Source organism: Catharus ustulatus, chromosome 4 (genome assembly GCF_009819885.2).
Source record: "Catharus ustulatus isolate bCatUst1 chromosome 4, bCatUst1.pri.v2, whole genome shotgun sequence".
NCBI classification, from domain to species: domain Eukaryota; kingdom Metazoa; phylum Chordata; class Aves; order Passeriformes; family Turdidae; genus Catharus; species Catharus ustulatus.
The window spans coordinates 41,550,665-41,573,888 of record NC_046224.1 but is presented as its reverse complement, the minus strand read 5'-3'; the positions used below and the strand labels follow the sequence as shown (position 1 = coordinate 41,573,888).

General features: G+C 35.3%; 1 protein-coding gene across 1 annotated transcript in view; it reads right to left on the bottom strand.

Annotated features, from left to right (window-relative positions):
* Positions 1-2,363: 2,363 nt before the first annotated feature.
* The window catches only part of DCN (decorin), a 38,240-nt gene continuing 17,379 nt past the window's right edge, over positions 2,364-23,224 (bottom strand). The window contains exons 3-8 of the mRNA XM_033058959.2: positions 21,068-21,180; positions 11,332-11,545; positions 11,032-11,145; positions 9,766-9,859; positions 4,961-5,099; positions 2,364-3,878 (exon numbers count right to left, since the gene is read on the bottom strand). Coding sequence (XP_032914850.1) covers positions 3,684-3,878; positions 4,961-5,099; positions 9,766-9,859; positions 11,032-11,145; positions 11,332-11,545; positions 21,068-21,180 — 869 coding nt within the window. The 3' untranslated portion in view covers positions 2,364-3,683. The remainder of the gene's footprint in view (positions 3,879-4,960; positions 5,100-9,765; positions 9,860-11,031; positions 11,146-11,331; positions 11,546-21,067; positions 21,181-23,224) is intronic.

The window sequence follows — 23,224 nt, the reverse complement described above, 5'->3', positions numbered from 1 at the left end:
AACATGACTCTTTATTTTCTTTTTTATTGAATGAACTACTTTCAGCTAAATTAGGGCAACTCTTCTGAAAATGAACCCAAGAAAAACAGATGTAGGGAAGTCTCTGAAGTAGAACTGACTTCAGAATGTGTGCATACAGAGAGAATGAGCAAAAACCCATCTTGTTCAAAGCAAAAATATTTGATTGTGGGTGCAAAAAAAGACTATTGATTTCACAGCTCTGCATCTCTGACTTAATAAAAATAGAAAACCAAAACAGCAGAGTATGTGAATTTGAGCACTCTTGTCTCATAAAGCTTCATAAACCTTTTTCCTTCTGGTTTTCTCTAGTTAGCAGTAACTTTGTTACTGTCCCTGAGTGACACTAGATGGCACTTCAGAGTAGTGGTGAGATCAGAAAGGCTGCAATCTCTTCTAGTTATTTTGCATTCAATATTAGAAATACATTAAGTTAATGCTTCATTTTAACAAACAGTTTTTCAGCTTCCTCCTATTTTTTACATAAGAGTGTGAGGTAGAAAATGTTATCTGATTTCAAAAATTGCTAACAGAGGCAGAAATAGATTATAAAAGAGTGGTTCACCAACAGCTCAAAAAAACCCAAAAAGCAAACGAAACACACCACCTCCCCACCAAAAAAAAAAAAAAAAAAAAAAAGAACAACAACAAAAAAAGACCCCAAAAAAACTTCCAAAACAAAACAAAAAGCCCCAAGAAACCCCAAACCAAATTATGGACCAAACAGCTCTTGCCAAACCTTGTGCTTAGAGAATTTTAGAAACAGTTTGTGGAGGCAACTGGAAAAAAATGTATGGTTTTGGAAATGAGAGCAACACACTGATGCCAAGGATTCAAGAGCTGATCCTTTCCTGGAAATGAAATTAGATTTAGTGTCATTTATACATTAGCAGTTGAGTACATGATAACCATCCATAACCTGGTGCACTGTAGGAAAAACCAGACTAAGAACTGGTCACACCTTTGCTGGCAGTAAAGGACAAGATGCTTTAGGCTCCACCAGGAAACAAGGGTATTATTCTTTATGTGTTTGAGTCCAACAGTTGTGCCCATTTACTTTCTTCATACTTTAGAAGGAAATTGAGGATGCACTGCAGGCCCAAAGGCTTTCTACTCTAGTTCTCTTATTTCTTTCCACCCAATTGTTTATAGATTGTTTGTGTTTGTTCTTTTGATTTTTTCTTTCCTTGTTTTGTTTTTAAGTGGAAAAACCATCTGTTCTTTATTTATATGAAAAGCAGTTTTAAAAGCATTGGGCTTCCTGATTCTTTGAAGTCCCTGCAGATGCTGTGCATGGATAGAATCCCATCAGCCAAACATTGCTGGTGTGGCTGCACAACTTATGGAAAACCAATGCCGTGTTTGCCTTCCAAATTTGTCATGATCTTGCTTACATCTCTTGGTTTAGGATTTGCTTATTCTGTTCTATTGAGAGGGACTGGGAATTGGGAAAGTCCTACTATCTTTGCAGCTTTTGGTTGTTAGAAGGGAATGTATTTTTTGAGGAATACCTCATGATTTAGCAGCAAGCAGCAAGCTTGATAGGGGACATACCATGGGTATTACCGAGGAGGACCAGACGCAGATAATTTCTTCTGGACTTAAAGTTTGTTCTAATTTGAAAGAAAAGCCTTAGTATGTGAGATGTTAAAACTATGGAGGAAGAAATGGGAAGTTTGTGCATATGTTTACATGATGCTTTATGTAGTTGTCATTTTTTTAATGTGAATCTCTTTCTATAATCACGTACATACAAACTCTGTGGAGTTTTTCAGGCTGAGACAATGCCTTTATTCTTGCTTGAAGTACCAGTGCTTAGTTTTCTGCATGAAGTCTCTGTCTGCACAATAACTGATATAAAACCAAGAACCAAAAGAAAAAAAAAAATAATAAAACATAACTGTTGATTTTTGGGGGGAGTTGCCCTCCTGTGGCAGAAAGATATCAAATACTGTTTGTTTTATTTAAAAATAACTCTCTGAAAATGTGAAACCCAGAAAAAAACCAGACAGAAAGCAGAGAAATCATTGGCTACTATATGAAGAAGATAGCTCAGAAGAGTGCAAACATGCTTTTTCTGTGTAATGGTTATAGTGAGTCATAATTGTTTCCAATTATTTACTGCTGAATAAATGACAGCTGTAAAAAGACTATATTTGTTTGCTCCTAAAAAAAATACCTATGGGAGCTATGAAAATGTTCCTTGAGGCAAAAGAATTTACACAACTTATTCTTACTTTAGCTATCACCATGCCAAGGACATTTAATTTTCAAGACTTAAATTAAGTTCTGACACACTGATGTTATTCTGTCAAAACAAAAGAAGAAAGACAAAGACTTTGGAGTTTGCCTGTATTACATTATTCTTTAATATAAATGACATATAAGTTTTACAAATTAGAGAGATTGACCTTGGAGTATTAAGAGTCTGCAGAAGATTCTTTTCAGGTGATGTTTTTATTGAGTATACGTTTAGCTTTGAAGATTGACAGTAGGAATGTGCAGCCTACCTTTGATGTGCTTGCTACCTGCTGGTATGGGTTGAAGAATTCCAATTTACATAGGGCTCATAATCACTCTAAGTAGATACATCTACAAAGGATGTCTCAACAATGTCCACAATTGCAGCTATTTCACTTCATATATTTCTATACTTATGGTTTTGCTTCCATAGTCTAAATTCCACAAATTTGTCAGACTGAGGAGCCTGCACATCTCTACTTCACAATTAATTCCTTTTTTAGAAAAGCAAAACCAGTAAAGGATGCTGACAAACGTACAATGCAGAACAAATGAAACGTGAAATGCTATTTTTTTTTGCTTAGATAAATACATGGATTGATAATAATTACTAAACCCTTACACCATACTCTGCAAGGCAGTACAGTCATAAAAACTGCTCTTGTGACTAAGGTGAGAAGGATTTGCACTAGAGAAATTTACTCATCGAGCTCCAGATATAGGTTACAAGTTTTTACTGCAGACTACTCAATATTTTGTTCATTAGGATGACGTTAGGCTAATTCTGAATAGCATTGCTCTAGAAGAATGGCAAACCGTTAAGAACTATGTGTACAATACGAATTTATTTTATTTTTCCAAAAATAATGACATTAGCAACAACTTTATTTGCCTCTGCTAAATAGATACATTCAGAATTATCTTAGTTATAGTGGATATTTTTAAACCTCCGGGGCTTGAAATAAATTTAAAGGAGGTAACTCTTACCTTCTCAAGTCTCAAGATGATTTGAGAGTCTTTTTTCCCTCTGCTATTTTTCTCTGTGTGTGGCTATAAAAATAACCTCAATCACTCTTTTTTCTTTTTTTTTTAATATATCATAACTTGAAAAATATTTACTCCGAATTTCATATACAGTGGAATCTGAAAACCTGTAGCATTCAGCAAACTGAAAAATGCCACAGAAAGCATGCTGGAAAAGAAGGCTGAAATAAGTCAGTTTAAAGCACAGTTGGCAATTCTTACTGATGGTATGCTCGCTCTTGTACATCTGTAATGTCTCATTAATTCTAAATCAATGGATCATCTCCACTTTTTAGTGAAGTTCCTGGCATTTGGTGTTAATTGTTAGCAATGGTTTTTTGAACAGGCCTATGAGGACAGACACTTTAGCTGGAACACGACCGAACCCCATCTCCAGACATCTATTTGTAATTTCCGATCTGTACTGCAGAGCGTTCGTGGATGCAGCGGAAAGCAGAGGGTTGGATTTCCCAGTACTGCACAGGGTTGCTGAAGAGGCTCACCCCAGAATAGCTGGCCTTTTTGGTGTTGTAGCCAAGAGGGCAAAAGTCGTTGATACCAATGGAAGCAATTTTGTTGTTGTGAAGATAGACCACCTGAAAGGCACACAAGTACTGAAGTGAGAAATTGAGATATCATGGCAAATAAGATAAGTTATTTCATATTAAATGCTTCCTATGTGTTTTGGCAACATTATACAAATGTGTCTTCTTTCTAAACAAAGACTCTTGACTCTGTTTACCTTTTGAAATACATGGCATACACCCAATTGACATAATTCCTACAGAAGATGCACAAACTGCGCAAGGCAAGCTAATAATGTTACTGTCAGCAGGTGGTATTGCAACCAAAAGAGGCGCCAAAGATGTAAAATTATTAATACAGCACTGTGGCTCAGGAGTCTGCGCTGTACACAGAGAATGGATTTGATGTTAATTGGTTTCTCTCCAGCTCTAATATTTTCATTCTCATGAGTGCAACTATACAGGACTCAGAGCCAAAGTAACCACTAATGATGATTTAAAGTAGCTGATGAATATTATTTTGATCCAGATTCACCATTTGTGGAGTATTTTTTCAAGCTACATGCAGGGGGTAATTTACATTTGGAAGTCTTCATTCTTTGGAGCTTTCTTTCCTGTAAAATCCTAGTCTGGGTGAAGGCAGATTTAAATTGCTCCCAAGAGGCAATACTTCTAGATATCTAACCAAAAGGACCTCAAAAATACTGGTGATGTGAAACCCCTATTTTGTCTATTTGCCCTCCTGATGGCACTGTTTTGTGAGATAACAAAGGAAAGGTTATTGGCAAAGGTTGCAAAATGTCACTTAGTAGAAATGAAAAAAAAAAGGAATAAATATTCTTAGAAATTATTTTTTGAGTAAAGAGGAAACCAAAGTACACAAAAAATCCCATATTTTTTGTGGCCCCTTAGACACACGGAGACAACAAATACACACCTCCAGATCTATACACGTCATTCACACCCCCATTTCCACAAAAAAATCAGTGCAAGAGTCTTCCTTTGTATTCAACATTGAATATTTCCTTGATAATTCAAGTATTTATGAAACTTGCATTAAGTTAAAAGTACTACACACATTTCTGTTCAAGACTGAATATACACAAAAATACCATTAGGAATCTTTCAACTCTTGCTCCCTGAGAAAACTTTACCTGAATATATTTGTGATCACCCAGTCCACTGGGTACTCTGACAAGTTCATTGTTGTTCAAGTGGAGCTCCCTCAGATGAGGTACATTGTTAAGAGAGCCATTCTCAACTGAAGAAATGCTGTTAAAACTGAGACCCAGTCTGAAAAAGTTAAAACAAAAACAAAACAAAAAAGAGGAAACAAACAAACAAAAAAAGTGTTAAACTTGCCCACACAACTATCTTTCTTGAGTTGATTGTTTCTCTACGCAGCTGTTGCAGAACAGACCAGGCTAATTTTCAGAATTATGTGTGAGCTAGGTAGATCTAACTTAAAAAATTAAATAGTTTGACATGTGATGTGAACAATCATAACTATCATTATATCATTCAACTTGTGTTTATGATACTGCACACTTTGATGAGCTATCTGACTAATCCTGGTGTAGATAGGTACTGTGCACCTCCATGGGCACCAATTCTTCTTTAAAAGCTGAAACTGAACAAATGATACTTGTAACTTTAGGAGCACTGTCTGAAGCTTTCAGTCAAACTACATAACCCATGTTTCCAGAACTGTTAAGCTGAAAACTCCACCATCACACGCTTCTAAGATGCTGAAGTAGTTAGGGCCATGTTACATGCTGGGAACAGGAGCTCAGTCATCATCCCTGTAGCAGGACACAGAAGAGAGACTTCCACATTTATCCTAAATCCCAATCCAGAGTTTTCATCCCAAAATCATCCTTTCTGCTTTACACATCCACAAGCTAGGTTTATAGCACAATATAAGTTCAGTGAGGACAATCTGTTTCTACCTATGTATTTTTGTGTTAATAGTATTTCAGTTTGCAGTTACTACAGAAATTTTCAAAGAGATTCCCATCCCAATTCCCATTCCCATTTACAATACTCTGTGTTGCAGTAAAGATATCAGTGACAGTACTTCAGGAGTTGTCATCATCAGGAGTACTGTAATTTTAGAAAATTATTTCTATGAAGGTTAAACTTAGTTCATCTTTTTTGCTCTGTTTTTCTTTACGCATTTTTTTAATATGAAAGAGGAAAATGCTCTGAGGTTAATAGCTTAATCGATAAGAGAATTTAATACAGGTAATAAGCAACTTCATGTTAAAGTAATTTGCTGTGGAGGAGTACTTTTAAAGAAAGCCTTCTTCACAGTTATCTCATAACCTGTAATTCTTTGTGGCTTGTAGCAGTTTCAGAAGTCAGTGTCTGAAACAAGAATAAAATCACAGAACTGAAAATTCTTGTTTGAACTTTATGGTTGAGAGGTTTCCTAGTATTAATTAGTGTTACATATAAGGTAAATAGTCTTATACTAATTTAAATATGGCAGTGTTTTCAAACTATTAAATGACAAAGGAGAGCTCAGTAAGAATGACATGACACGACATGACATGAATGAATGACATGACATCAACATGAAGTTACTTCACTCAGAAATCAATTCACAGTATCCCATCTCCTTGTTAGAATTTGATAATGAAGAATTTTCATTAAAAATTATTAGCATGAACTCTCTTTTCAGCAGAGTATACCAAAATTTAGGAAAGCTTGGGGAATTGGATTCTACAGAGTAATTCAGTCTGAAGTTCTACAGAATGCCTTCAAAGGACTTCAGTGATGGGTACTCAGAGTGAATGTCTTTGAAATGATTGGGAAAAAAAAACCCTCCACATTTTGTCAGAGGGCCATAAATTCTTGTTTGACACATATCTAAATATGTGCTCACTATGTGTGCAGGTCTACAAGCAGATGTGTCAAACCTGGGAGACCAGTATGAAAAAAAGCAGTTCTGACTCTCACATTAATTTGTTGAAGAAAAATAGTCACTTTGCACAGTCTTTTAGGGAAAGAATGAAATTATAGAAGTCCATAGTGAAGTGGACCTAAATCCCAGGAGTAGTGAAATTGTATGCAATTACACCTCCTCTAAATGTCTTACAAAAATCTCTCAGTCTCTTGGGGTTGTGCTTACAGATGAAGTAAGCCAATGTTATTGTGTATAACAGAGGGTGATTAAGGGTGTTTGGAAAGAATATAGCCTTCATCATCCTTCCCATAGGAAAAAAGGGGAAGAATTTGAAAAACCACTCTTGCTTCATACATTGATATATTACTTCCTTTTTCATTAGTGAATAACTAACATTTCCCCAGTGTTTCAGTAGATCTCATCCCAGTGTTCTAAATTATTGAGCATCATAAGGGCATAATCAAAAACCTATCTCAAAATTGAAGAAATTCTCAAATACTTTTTCACCTTTTTTTCTCCAGCATCCCTGCCAAACCATTTCCACTATATTTGCAAAAGAAACTTCACGATGCTCAACACCAATATTATCATTATGGGCTTAAAATCATAGAATCATTAAGGTAGGAAAAGACCTCTAAGACCATCAGGTCTAAATGTCAATGTGACCCCACTATGTTCACCCCACAACCAAGTCTCCAGGTGCCACATCCACATGCTTTTTGAACACCTCCAGGGATGGTGATTCCACCACCTCCCTGGGGAGCCTGTTGAAGTGCCTGGCTTTCAGTGAAGAAATTTTTCCTGATGCCGAATTTAAAACTGACTTTGTTTTGTTCAAATTCCACTGTATGCAGCCAGACCATTTCAGTAAGCTTTATTAGAATATAGACATTAGTAATATCAGATGTGTAATGTGAATGTCCTCTTGGGGCTCATTCCTGCATGTAATCAGCAAAGTCTTTGTTGGGTTTACTTTCATACGATTATTAGTTTGTCACTGAAGCACTCTATGAAGGCTTTTGAAAGATTTAAGAGTAATTTTACAAGGAAAACAAACAAACAAAAGGGACAAATATTTTACACCTACTAGAATGCAAGAAAACTGAGAATGAGCAATAGACCAACAGCAAGCCCTTGCATGAAACATTTTATGGTTTAAAATTCCTTAACACAGTCAGAAAAATTACCTGTTTCTCAAAGTTTATCTGTGCTTCAGGGCAACTTTTAGACTGTCAAGCCTGAGTCGGCATGAACGAGGTTGTCTGACCCTGTCCTAATATCTCTGAAAATTTAGATATATAAATAAAAGCTGGGGGGTTTTATTCTGGGCTCGAGCTCTTCCATCACTCCCTCCTTTCCTCATCTGTCTGTTTTGTTTTGTGCAATGTGCTCCTTGTTCACCAATCTGTGCTCTTCCTTACTTTTCACCTTTGCAAAGGAGCATCCATGACTATGCTTAGGTTACCTGCTTAAGCACAGGGTAGAGAATGGTTTAAAACTTGGAGCCTGCTCTAAGCAGCTCTGTATTTCCACATCATGGTCAACAGAATATCTTGTTGCTCCATACAGTACAGCCACATTAGAAGCAGCCCAAGTTTAGATATTTTTAGGAGTCCATTGGCACTTGTTGTTTAAAACTTTATGTCTTAAGGCAGACTTCCAACAATATTGTCCATGTGATGCTGCCTGTGTTATTTTCCAAATGTGAATGAGAAAAACAGAAAAACTGTGTCATCTTCAGGGCAGCTAACATGCTCCACAACCCCCACCTCCAGTAATGTAAATTACTCTCTACCTGAGTAGTTATCATCTTGTTTTGGTTTTGGAAGTTTTCTTCATAATTTCTCTGAAGAATGTTACATTCTATTCTAAGCCTCTGCAACAAACAATAACTCCCTCATATAGTCCTCTAATCCATAATTATAGTATTTTATTTTTTCAATAAAATCTAGGACAGATTTTTTTTCTTTTTTCTTTTTTTTTTTGAGTCTGTGATAAAATACTAACATAAAACATAACATAAAATGTCTTAATTTATAAGCTCTGGAAAGCTGTTCTAAGCTTTATATCTCGGAATTTTTAGATTCAAAGTAAGTGTTAGGTTACTATATACTTCATTGCATTGAACTGCTGTCCAAGCTACTATAAATAGCAGTAAACAACTCCTGTTACTCAGTAATCTTTCTCTGATTTCTGTTTTCTACCCTCATTATGCTAAGGAGAATGATTAAGATGAAAATCCATTAATTAGATCCAGTAATCTGGTTAAAAGTCTATAATTCCTTTTTAAAACTATTTTCATAGCAAATTTCTAAAGTATTAAATTATAAAATTTACTTGTAGTAAAGGCCCACTTTGCTCTGCTACATGTTTTTTGATGTGAATGGATTCACAAATCATTCGGTATAAGGGCTCTTTGGGAATTGTCCTTCTATTTTCCTACAGTTAGAGAAACTTATTCAGCAACATAGTCACAGATTGGCAGAGTAAAGTCACTCTGACAGTAACAATTTTTCAATTAAATTTTATGATTTTTTTTTTCTTAACCATGTTCCTGGACTCATTGCAGACTTGCCTTTCTTGGGAAACAAAGAACCACTGTTGAAAGAAGTTTTGGTTCCCATGTACTTTTTTCTTCAGTTTCCAGGCAAACTGCATGAGCAGTTTTCCAAGAAAATTGTATAAACCAAAGATGGATGTGCAATTAAAGAAACATGACATAAAAGTGTAATTGTCCTTGTTTGTTTGTTTGGGTTTTTGTTTTGTTGAGTTTGTTTTGTTTTGCTTTGTTTTGTTTGCAAATCAAATAAACAGTTGTCCTGAGCATATAGCATTCATAATTGAAAACAGATTAAAAGTTTTATCAAGAAATAAAAGAGGTGTTTGTTCTCTTCAATCAGTACACAAATCCTTAGAAGCCTTTCCTGTTAAGCTATGATTATTTCAGTGATTCTAATACTCATGAAGCCTGGACTAATGTTTTAGAATTGCGTGCGTGGTGATTGCAATTTCAACTAATATTTTATGTGAAAAGAAGCAATTAATTCTTACTTTGCCAAGTTGGTGAGTCCAGAGAGACTTTCAGCATCAATTTTGCTGATTTTGTTGCCATCAAGGTGAAGTTCAGTAAGGGATGGAGGAAGGCCTGAAAGAGAGAACACCATCAAATTACTTTTGATTAAACTGAATCCTTATATTTTCAAAAAATACTTGAACTATATCAAGGTTCTTTTACAGTTGACAGAGGATTTTTTTTTCTAAACATGCCATGAATAATTCACTAAATGAAATAAATACCTTTCACCACAAAGAAAACTGAAAACAGCTAGTTACAATTTGTTTAGCATGAAATAAGATCAGGATTCTAGAATCATTGTTAAACGTTAACCCTTGAAAAATACCTAAATTAAATTGTTCTCATTTATTCCTTCTAGCCTTCATGATTATGTAAATGGGACATATAAAGAACTCTTATTTTAGTCAAACTATCCAGATACATAAATGTGCAAACATGTGGCATCTAGATATTTAACAAGAAATTGCAGTAGAAAATGCAACTGTAAGTATGAGGTAAAATAATTTTAATGTTATTTTAGTTAGGATGTATACTACTTTACAATTCTGTTCATCAGGAAAGAAAAGGAGGAAACATATTTTACCTATCTGAGGTCCCTCAAAAGAAAATCCAAAACAGGAAATATCAGAAGAAAAAAAAAACAACTAGTATTGTCTTTCAGAAAGTTTTCAGCCATTTCAAAACTATCTGTTGGCTGAAGTATGAATAAATTGAATATAATTTCCACTGAATTGGAACCATTCTCGTTTGTTTGTTTTGTTTTTAACAAATTAAAATGAAATTGTTCTTATTTTTCAGGAATTTGCAATTAAGTACTTTGAAAAACAGCAAAAGTTTCTGTTTTATTACAGGGACAATATTTTTGGTTTCAAACCCACAGACTTGTGGAAGGCTAATTTTATGCTTGCACAACTTCAGTTAATTCTACATGAGTTTACAATAGTGTAATGTTAATCAGGCTCAATAATCAGGCTTGGAGGCTGAAAACCTTCCATTTTATATTTCAGTTATGAGACAAGAAAAGCAAAATTACATAAAATGGCATTTTACAGTGCACCTCTCATGGAGCTCCTTGTAAACAAAAGCCAAAATCTTCCAAACTAAAAAAAGTCATCTGGTCTCAAAATAGGTGCTTTAAGGACAGACACAAAAAGCTTCTATAATATTTTTTTTTCCCAACTGGGTCAAAGTTATCACATTATACCTGCGCAAATCTCTGAAATACTGATTGAATTTCTTACCCTTTGGGATGCTTGTAATGTTGGTGTCTGCAATACGGATGTAGGAAAGCCTCTTCATCCCCTGGAAAGCTCCATTTTCAATGCCTGAGCTCTTGATGGGATTGGTGCCTAGTTCTGCCAACAAAACATGGTTGTGAGCTGTGCTGCAGTGTAGGGACCTGTGTTCTTCAGGTCAAAGCTAATTTAGAGATATATTTTATTGGGCCATTTGTTGGCTTTCTACATATAATCACTGATCAGACTAAAAATATCTTGGAAAAAACACTCAGTTGTGTCTTTTATAATTCATCATGCTCATACCTAGGACAATCACTTGATTCAGTCCATTAAAGACAGCTTTCCTCAGCTTGGAGATCTCATTCTCATGAGCGCGTATCTCCTGGAGAGACTTCGGCATGTTTTCTGGGAGTTCCTTCAGGTTATTCTTGGACAGGTAAAGCCTTTCCAGTTTCTTCAGAGGAGCAAAAGCTAATGGGCTTATTTTGCTGATTTTGTTGTTGACAAGGATCAATGCCTGTGGAGTAATAACCAAGGAGATCTCAGATGATCACATGGAAAATTATTTGTGGTGTTGTTATTATTATTGTTCTATTATCTAAAGGCACTATTATTAGTGCCTTTTGAGGTCTTCTGATGTTAAATTTGGTGAGCTGAAGAAAATTCAATGCAGTACTAAAAAAAAAAGATTATAAACTTCTGAAAGAGTGAAAGATAAGTCCTACAGAACAAATACAAGTGTTACTTCATTGCTGCAACGCAGCTTGTGATCGAATCCCTAATTTATGTTCAAGAATAATTACAATAATTCCATTTGAAAGCTCACAAAAAATTGCATCATTACATCATTTTGTTTGGGGATTTTTTTTCCTGATTTTGTTTATCCTAGGGATACTATTATACCTTACCCATCATCACACAACCTTCTAACCAGTTTCTCCTGAACAGGAAATTCTATTACTGAATCGAGTGAAGACACAGCCCAGCTTAATAGAAATATTCATAACTTTGCCTTATAAAAGTCTTATATATCCACACTTACTAGATTTCTGACGAATAACAACCTCTTTTTTAAATTTTTTTCTTTTTTTTTTTCTTTTTGAGATATAAGCTATCTTTTTGGTAAGCAAAACTTTGTATGGAAGGGGAACAATCTGAAGCATTATGCTCCGAGTCCTGCAATTGGGAATCAGGGACCATACTTACTTTGCCTTCCCTGTCGGTGCCTAATCCAGTTCTCACAACTGTGATATCTAGACTCAGGGTAACTCTTAGGACAACATCTCTCTATACAGCCAGGGAAGAAAGGCCTCCATGAAAGAACTGTTATTTGTAATAGGTGTTCTCTGCATGCCTCTGAAATTTTACATTACTTCTTAATTTCATAGATTAATTAACCATGACACAAAAAGAGAGAAGGTCTTACTACTGTCAGGACATAACACAGTAATGGAGAGTATTTCATATCTGATAGATACTTGAATGACTCATCATTCCATCAGTTTGCTATCTGCCTATTAGATTTACAGTGTTGCATGTTTGTGCACTGGATTAGATAGAATGGGAGATAAGAATATTGATATAATATCTACTTATATTTGTTACTAAGGCATATTTTTTCACCACCTCCATTATGCTAGTTTCAGAAACAGAAGACAATAGTTGTTGCAAATACTACAGTGAACATTCAGAGCATTTTCGTACACTTTCAATATTTTCAGAGTTGCGCTTTAGTCTGTTTCTTGGTGGAAAAGGGGGTGTCTGACTTATTTCATAATCAGTTAGCATTAAAACAATGAGAAAACTATCAGCGTCTGTGACAGCACCTTTACATCATGGAAACTTGAAAGAGAAGTGGGTAGATAAAAATGGTGATGTGTTTTTCCCCTAATGGACTCCTCTTGCAGATCACCCTGAGCAAGCCAGCAGTGTGTACTGTGCATGGTTTCATTGAGAGCATGCAAAGATGAACATATCTGCTTTTAATTTTGTATGGTAGCTAGAAATAATTCATATGCAAGAGGAGGTATAGGAGGTCACCCACAGTTCAGCAGAGTATTTCCCTTACAATAAGCCTATCCCCAAAATAAATACGTGGGTCAGTGGAAGCCATGGCCTCTATTCTCTTTTATTTGGGCCTGTACTATAAAATCTGACATGAGAACACATGAATATACATTGGGAGTTGTTTTTTGATTCATGATTGCCAGATTTGTGGTATAGATGTAGATTCTGCACATGGTGAAATTCAGCTACCTTTAGAGCATTGGGACACGGCAAACAATCCAGTTATTTAAAAGTGGTACAGATGGAATTATGCTGATTAGTCTCTTACATCTTTTTTATTTCAACAGTTGAATGTGCTACTGCTAATTACATTGTTCTTTATTTTTATTATTTTTCCATGCATTTATTTTCCTAGATCTCTAAGTCAACACTCAACAAGTTTGGACTCATGTTATGAGTATTTGAAATTTTTATCCTGTATCTTGCTTTGTACTGTTAAAACATTTGTTTCAGCTAAAAGTCTGCCTTTTTAAAATTTCTTTTGGTTTTGTTACTTTTAAATAAAAAATTCTGGGCAATGTTAATCACAGTTGATGATTTAGTGTGAAATATTTTTTGATGGAAATAGGCAGGCGTACATTCAGCTAGGCACTGTAAATATTTTCTGAGTGGTTGATGGTTTTATCTCTTCAGAGAAGAACTGATACCCCTGACCAAAACCAGAAGTTATCTAGGTACCTAGGATCAATCAGTTAAACTTTTCAAATGCTTTCTCCTGAATATGTTAATGTTATCTTGGGGAAACACACAGAATTGTTGTTTTATTCAAACACTCAAGGAGTGTCTCGCCCAGAAATGATGGTGCTCCATGAAAGGCATGTACAAAAACAGTAAGTTCACAGTGGGAACATGTATTTGGTGGTATAAGGCGGGAAAGTCAGAGTTTACTACTTTTTCTGTACCAGAATATTATTTCGCGCTTAGACCCCTCTCTGCAAGTCCCTGCTGTCAGTATTTTAAACCTGCATTATTTTTCCATTGCTGTGCAGCTGTAAAGAAGGAAAAATAAACCCACACTACAGTTTGTAAGAGATGTTTCACTGTCTCCCAGAGCAACAACAAATGATGAGTATAACACACCAGTATAGCACCTGGCAAGCCATAGCCCTGGATTCCTTTCCCACTTCACAATACCTCTATTATATCCCATACTTAAAGAACTAAGTTATTAACCTTGCAGCAATGCTGTTTACTTTCCTCAGAATGTGTCCCGTATGGTTTGGATGTAACAAAAGCTAAACCAAACCAAAATAAAATAAAATTAAAAACTCAGGGGATTTAGAGGTCAATGAAAACAGGAACTAGGGGACAAGAACCTAGGGAAAACATCTGCAGGCAGAGTTACAGAGGAATGGATCTTAGGCAAAAACAGGTCACATGGACCAGCTATCCAGAATAAAGCCCAGATGGCATGATGGGACAGAGTGTTAAAGGACATTTGAAATTTTTGTACAGGGCAAGAGGTACTTGGAGAGAAAAATAAGGGCCATCCTGAAAGTGCTCAGAGTGCTGGAGCCCTCGGTCACAGACACCAGCTGCTGGTATTAAATTATTTGGTGGCAATGACAGACTAGAAAAAAAGTGACAGGAACTGATTTGAAAATCTACCTTCTTCCACATTTAGTTGAGGAAAAAGGATATTTCATTTAGAATGAACATGCTCCCTAAGCCCTAACTTCCTCCTGCCCCCAAGAAATAGAAGCACATCACAAATTCACAATACAAAAGACTGAGCACACAAATGTACCGTACATTACTAGTACAGGTGTAAAAATACATGTCCTCAAGAAAAAAAAAGAAAAAGCAAGTAATCAAGAAAAGAAAGAGAGGGAAAATACATAAGTATTAATCCATCAGTTTTTTAGTAGTAGTTTCATAGTAACTTCCCATGGAGACAAGAAAACTCAACTTCCACCCTCATTTTCCGGAGATAAAGATTTTTTCCTTTGTCATAATACAGCACGTAAAGTGCACAGTAAACATTGACTCAGTTATCCTACTGCACCATCTTAACCTGACCAGCAGTTTAAGTGGCATTCAGAGAGGGGGAAAAAAAATTAAGCTTTGCTCCAAAAAATGACTTTCTTTTTTAGTGAAACACCTCTGGTATTTCTGTAGTCAGGAGAAAAAATAAAAATCACTGTATGACAGGAATAGATGCTGGCTATGTTGAAGTCAGTGGGAGTCTGGCCATTTAGCTCCCTCTGACCTGATTTCTACCTCAAATATTTATTCCCAACACAAAAAGGAGGATTCACAATTCAGGAAAAATTTGGAACCCTTATTGGCAGACTTTTGTTGAAATACACCCTGACAAACTTCAGCGGCAGCGTGTGGCAGTCAGGTTGGAATTAGCATAGGTTGCTCTTCTTGTAGTTACTAAAGCTTCAAATTTTTACCCTGCCTAGAGTTGGGGTCCAGGGAATTAATTTTTCCGGTGTAATTGTATGAGAGTCTCAGGAGACTGTTCTGAGAGGTTTCAATCCCCATTCATCTCAATTTAGTACAGTTTGAAGCGAGAGCCTTGCCAAAACCAGAATTAAAATGGAAAACTACCAGTAAACTTTCATCAGTCCTATTACATAGTGATACACCTGTTTAGCCAGCTGGGGATGGTACTCTTATCTAACATCAATTCTTTACTGATGCATGCATCCTTCAGGGTTTAAACTAAAAAGTCAATCTCTGACCCAATGGAATTTCTTTAATTTCCTGAGTTATGTATTATATTATTACCTGTTTTTTATTACAGTTCTGCTAGGCACAGTTATATCCTAAGAACTTTAACCCCAGGAGCCAGGCCTCATAATAAAAATAATAATAAAATTCATCCCTTTTGTTTACCTTACATTTTCAGTCAAGTCATACTTATAACTTGGACATAAGAGTCAAGGTTTTCTTCCAAATTATTAAGGATGTATGTACATTTATGGAAAAAATAAAAAACCAAACAACCCAAGAACAAAATCAAACAAACAAACAAACAAAACCCCCCAAAAACCAGAACTTGACATTCTTCTCTAATCATCCAAACCTAGGATCAAGAGGACATACCTAAGAAAAACAAGGAAAAAGGGATGACATGGAGGCAATAGGGAAGAGATTAATAAATTGTGAAGGAAGGAGATGGTAAGAAGGAAAGAGGTGTTTGTACTGTCAGCACAAACAAAAGAAGCCTGCAGAAAGTATTTTGATCACATACACAGGACCTTGTTGAATAATCTCAAAGCAAAGGACCCTGCTGCAGACCTAGTTTGCCTGGTCTTTGAGCTCTCACTGTACCTCTCATACAACATGACCTGCACAGATGATGAGGAAACAGGTGGTTCTGCATTTTCCTTTTTTCTTTCAACCCTGTCCTTGTCTACTATGACAAGAAATTTTGGTCATTCCTTAAATTTATTACAATTGATCTGATTTCCTTTGTCTTCATTAATCTAGTATGCTGACTCCCTCCAGAATTTTAAGGACCTCAAAATATTTTGTCCAGTATTTTTCCTCACATGAAAAAATCCTTACCCATTGTACAAAATAGTACAAAAAATGTATTTTGTGCATGTGGTCTGTTTTATACTTTTTGCAGTGGAAAATCTCATTGCTTCTTAAGCACAATGCAAAGAGTGTGAGGAAATGAAAATTTCTAAGGGAGTGATGTATTTCAGAAAGATTAACCTTTTGTTCCCCCCTCTGAATATTTCTTAGAAACCTAAAGTTGCACCTCAGTCCTGGCACTGATGATACCAGGAACTGGGTTCAGAGGTAGAACTTGGACAGAGTCTGTTTTTTCTGTGTCTGTTTTCTCCCAGTATGATGGTGAGAACTGATTCTTCATTTTGTGATTTTAAGAGAGTGTTTACTTAACTTCTTTTTATGCCTGGGAAAAGGGAACTGAAGCTGCAATGAGTCATTAGAAGACTGGATTACTTAATTAATACTTTTTGATCTCTCAGGGGGTTTTCTGTATCTCTGAAAGATCTTCTTAGACTTTTCTTCAGGTTTGTTTTGTCTGGTTTGGGTGTTTTGAGGGGTTTTTGTTTGTTGTTTTATTTTCTTTTTTTTTTTTTAAAAAAAAAGGATGGCATGAAATTTTCTAATGCCATACAATATTTTCCTACTTCCTATTACTACAGAGAGAGTCTCAGTTTGTCTGCCTGCACATTAATGTTAATAATCTTTTAGTGTGGATATGGTCATAACTTTAAGTTCCAAGTTTAAACCTTTTATCTATTAGGTCTTTTCCTTCAGTTTAAGCAAAGTTTAGCATTGTTGTATGTACAGCCATGACTTTGAACAGTTCTGCTAGCTTCAGTTAAATAATGTTCCATTTGATTTCAGGCCAAGAGTGCACTCATCTTCTTTCACTGTACTAGCACTGTGCCAGTTGAAAAATTCTTGTTGGAAAAGCAGTCTCTATTCTGTTGTTTGTGCTGCTCTTAACAGTGATCTAGCACAGAGCAGTTTCTCTCACCTCTTTTTCCAGGTGCCAGGCATTCTGCTGGTTTGCTTTGGCTTTGCCACACAGCCTGTAACCCCATGTGCTGTTTGTGTAGGCTCTTCCTTTACTCTGCATGAGAGCTTACTCATGTAGTATTTTGGATTCTTGATTGTGTCCAAGGGGTCAAAGTACTGAACACCGTCCAGAAATGTCAGTCTGCCTGGAAAATTCTGACAGTTTCATAGAAACAGAGACTTTTTTCCTGGCTTTTCCAATAGCTTTCCTGTCTGACTTTTTTGCCACAGGTCTAAGCCATAAGTAGGTTTTTTACATAATAAAAAAACAGTTTCTGAAAACATGAAACTCAGTCATCAGTTCTTAAAAGAGTTTTCAAGTTTTCCCCTATTCTCAAGTCCTGGTCTGAAAAACAAAATCAAAACCACACAAACAAACAATCTTTCATTTTCAAATAGAGGGAAGCCTCACTGTGTTTTTACAGCACAATATTAATAGTTTGGTCACCTTTTTCCTAAATAATTTAAAACCATAAAAATATTGAGTGCACTATAACTGTTGACTCTGATATTTCTTGGCAGAAATTTATTATTTGCAGGTAAATACTCTTTTAGTAGCATCCTCTTCTAAGGGCTTGCCTTATTTCAACAGCTGCAAATTTCCGCTGCTCTTGGGAAATGTGCTTAGGAAAATTTTCAATACAAAGAGTATTTTGATAGGTTTTAATTTCCCTTTCATCTCCAGTGCTGTGTACTCCAGTGATGTGTAGTATAAGCAGCTACATTTGTACTGAAAGAGAAGCCATGAGAAAGTTATAGGTAAATAATTTATTTTCTCAGTACTTATTCTGGGTTTTAGTACCAGCTGAATCTTAGGTTCAACCCAACTTGTAATGAAAATCTCTTTTAAAACTGATACTTGTGGTTGGTGACAGCTATACGTATTAAGAAGGCATTTTAATGGTTCATTCAAAAGAAACAAACTGTATAAAGTGCTTATTTTCTCAAGACTTGTGAAAATTGAAGTTTAAAGAATTTTTACCTTAAGTGATCATTTCATGCAAAAGGTTAACTCAAGCTTCTCCTTTTAGATTTTTGGAACTATAATACTATTAATTTTTGAAATCTTATTTTAATAGAGTACAAGAAAGTTTAATAATGTCTAAGAAATTTTTGAACATCACACTGTAAAGCGTGGCATTAACCCAAGCCATGGTTCTCAGGAAATAAGATTAAAAAGTACATTCATTTTATATATGTATCTCACACACTCATGCATCTTTAAAATAAATGTCATAATAGAGCTCCATCAACAACAATATTTTTGAATTTTACTTTCTAAAAACAATATTCTCTCCAAAAAATATTTAATTGAACAGTTGGAGAATGGGAATAATTCCCAGATATTACACAGGAATACGCCTGCTGAGAGCAAAGATGGTGCCTAGTTACATAAATATACTGTATGACTAAATTATTATTTTGGGGAAAAGATCATAGAATCATGGAATGGTTTGGGTTGGAAGGAGACCTTGGGAGAATCATTATTTGCTCTTGAGTAAATCCATGAAAATTGCAGTTTTGAAGGTTATTTGTTAAAATTTATGCTAATCTATTATTTCCAGTGGTCCCTAAGCATGTACTGTGCACTTTTGTAAGCCAAACAAATAATTTCTTCCCTGAGGAGTTACTTATTTAATTCACAATTATATTGCATCTGTTGTAAAAAAAAGAAAGAGAAAAAACAAAAAACAGAGCAAAGCAAAATAAAGAAAACTCCTTAGAGTTAACTGCAATGAAATAGAATAGCTCACGACAGCATCACTCACAGCAGAATGTGTAACTGAGACCTGAACCAAGTGCCAAGTGGGTAGAAGTCACTGGGAGCAGTGATTTTCATCTGCAATACCATGCTCTGACTCATTTCAGGCAGAGTCGTTTCCCAAAAGATTGATATCACTGATAAGAATTTTGTCTCTTTTAGTGCCTCGTAGATCATCTTTACTGAAAACACAGGACTTCTTTCCAAGGTGGAAGGAAAACAATACAAATGGGCAGAAATTACAGTGTCAAATCTGTCCTGTAGCCAGAGAAGGGAATTGAAAAAAAATATCTGAGGAACAAGTTATCTCATTCTTAAACCTAGACTACCGAAATGTGATGTAGAAGAACATGTTTTGTTGACTTTAGAGGTTATCTATGGAACTAGATCAACTACAGACACCTAAGCTAAAATTAGATGACATGAACCTCATCATGATTCACTCATGCAGATCCCTTTACTATGAACAGTCTGGAATTCACATTTTTAAAAAAATTATCTTCTTGATGCTGCATTGTAACAAATATGTAAGAGGGACTTTGGAAGAAATTAAAAGAGGCAAAATTTTATAGTTTTTTTTTCCAAGTATCAGTGGTTGAATGCAGATTATTATTTGAAACTGTGATTCTTTGGGTGATGATACTGGCACCAGTAATGGATAAAACATGGGAGTTGGCTTCTTATTTGTGAAAGGAATGGAATGGAATGGAATGGAATAGAATAGAATAGAATAGAATAGAATAGAATAGAATAGAATAGAATAGAATAGAATAGAATAGAATAGAATAGGACTGTAAAGAAAAGCCAAATAAGTTGTTGCTCATAATAATAAAGGATCAAATGGGGGAATATACAGAACAAAGGTTAGGAAACTAATATTTCCAGGCATATGCCTGAATTAGGATATTGCTTTCAAAGACAGATAATAGCCATTTTCTGTTCTGTAAAGAAAAAAAATTTCAACAAAATTTAGGCAAAAGTATGGGGTATGTATTTTAAAATGTTGATAAAACTATAGACGGGGAGAAGGACCTCAGAGCAAAAAAATTTAGAAACAGAGGAAGGTAGCTGTCTGATGGAAACTTGGAAAAGAAGAGGTGAACCTCAGAAAAAAAATAGTCTCAGAAACCAGGAAGGAAAATATTTCAGCAAAGAGGAAACCAGACAAAAGTGTTAGAGGAGACTGGCAGGTAAAGAGGGATGAGAAGCTTTGCTAGGAAAAAGTTATTGCAAAAACACAATTTCATAGTAGTGCAAGGGGCAGAAGAGTAATTTGGAAAGATTCTTGAATGAAAATTAGTGCAGAATATCTGCTGACAAACGTGGCACATAAAAATCTCTGTGAGCTCAGACATAGGAGGGGGAGGAGTACACTAAGAAGTGAGTGAGGTGGCAGGGCTGAGATGGAAATAGCCATGTAACTGTGCCAAAGAGACTGAGAAGATAAATAAATATGTGAGAGAAGTTATGATGGAGATCAGGAGACAGGTCTTCAGAGCTGAAAAGAGCTGAGAAACTTCTGTAGTTTGAAAAGAAAGGTGCAGAAGAGAAATGAGAATAAAAATAGACATAAATAGGCTGGGCTAGTGGAGGAGTTTCACAAAATAGTTTATCAGTTTTCCTTAAAAAATGCATTACCAGGCCAAAAACACATTTTCTCCCCATTTTTGTTGGTAAATACCAGTTCATTTATACACTTACATGAAGATTCCTCAGGTTCTTGAAATCTCCTTCTTTAATTTCAGTGATTTTGTTGTTCTGTAAGTCCAACAGGGTTGTGTCTGGGGGAAGGTCTCTTGGCACCTTTTCCAGACCTAGTGACAGTGAAAAGAACAATTAACTTTGAAAGAAACTTTAAGTAAGGAGCAGGGCCTTTCTTAGCAGCATTTTTCTTTCAGTAAACACCATTTCTAGAACTAATTTCCTGAAGCAGCTTATGAAGACTTATTTGAAAGTATTTCTGTCTCCAGCCAGTCAAAGAGAGTTTTATTTTGCTAAGCTGAACTAACATTTATTTATTCACATTTCCATTATGCCTTTTCTGAGAAAATATCTGAGGTATAGCTTGAAGCAAAGGATTTCATTTGAGGAAAATAGTTTCTAACATATTTTATTCTACTGAATTGTGTGAATAAAAAAAATACTTTTGGAAATAGATATGGTATTTATTATTTTCACTGGGTGTTAACTTTTGTGGACAGAGAAACTTTCCTGCTTTTAAAAGGTATTAGGTTTTTTGAAAGAAGTACAACAGTTAATTATAATAATTTCCAGAAAAAATACAGTTTGTTTGACAGTAACTGAGCAAATTGCAGTAAAGTCCACCTTAAAAAAACCCAAACTACCAATCCACCTCCCCTCTTTTCTTTGAACTGAAACTATGTCCAAGTTTTCTGGAGAACAAATCTCTTGGTTTCTCTACAACTGCCAAAAGAACATCAGACAGTTTAAATTAAAGACTCTCTTTGGGACTATTTTCTGAATAGCTGATATGTAAGTCTGATGAAGTCATGGAAATGAAATTATTTAGTGTTAAATAACACTTGCTTTACCCAGCTTTCCTTTCATACTGTGACTTGGAATAAAACAAATCTTTTATAGTCATTCTGATCTACCACAAAATTAAAATGTTCTTTCCTAACTAGTCTTTTTTTTTTTTTAATGCAAAATGCTAAATGAATAGTTGGTAGGGAAAAATTCTAGACACTAATAAAGTCTCTGCATGGGCATGTATCAGAAGTGGACATTTCTGAGTAATATTGTCTTTTTACCAGTAAGGGTTTTATCTAGCATTCCTGAAGTAATATTTAAATTCTTATGGAAAAGATCTCTGCAAGTGTTTCCAGTGTCTCCCAAGAACAATGGTAAACTGCATGACATTTTTCTCAGAGGAAAGATATACACCTATAAAAATTATCTTTTTAGACCTATATGTTAATCCCAAGCATGGCATTGCAGAGATATGCTTCCCAGAGATGAGATGCTTTGCCCACCATGGATGTGGAGATTCCATCCCTGCAGATACTCCCAAAGTTATCACAGCCCCACGAAATGCCCCAGGCAGGGGAGTGGCCTAGATGGTCTCAAGAGTTGATGTCCAAATTCAACAGTTCTGTGATTCTGTGATAGTTATTGCTCATCAAAAATGTGTTTTCACTCACAGAAATGTAGGTTTCTCTGTCAAAATCCTATGTATAGCATAACTCCTTTCAATCCTTTCTTAGAATATATATGTGTATATGTAAAGTTAAAGTATGGTAAAATTAAAAAAAATTAAAACATTTTGATCAGATTTTTATTAAAACTGAGTGCAATAAAAATTAACTTGAGTTTTAATTACACCAGAATTTAAAAGTTTTAAAAAGCAGAATCATGGGGCCTGGGATTAAATAGTAAAAGTTTCATAAACTGACAACAGCCAAAAATCACATCTCATCCTTTTTACCTTACTGATATTCAGTGCACAAATATTTGATACAGATTAAGATTCTTCATGTTACTAAAATAACTTTTGCTCATTTAGGCATGGACATTGTTCTTACTTCAACAGTTGCAAAACCTTCATTACTTCCAGAAGTAGTACTAAAGTTCCAAATATATAAGAATGTGATACTGTACACTTTGTATGTTGGTTGTCTTTGGATGGTTTCTGTCTTAAGTGAACAGGATTGATGTCAGCAACTAAAATATTCGTTCCCAAAAAACACTGCTTTTTCAAGACCATAACTTTGTGATAACTTCCCACAGTCTAGCAACTTGTATAGCGTTCTTCACATATTAAAAAAAAAAAACACCAAAAAACCAAAAACAAAAACAACAACAACAACAAAAAAACCCCAAACCTAAGGGTTTAATTAC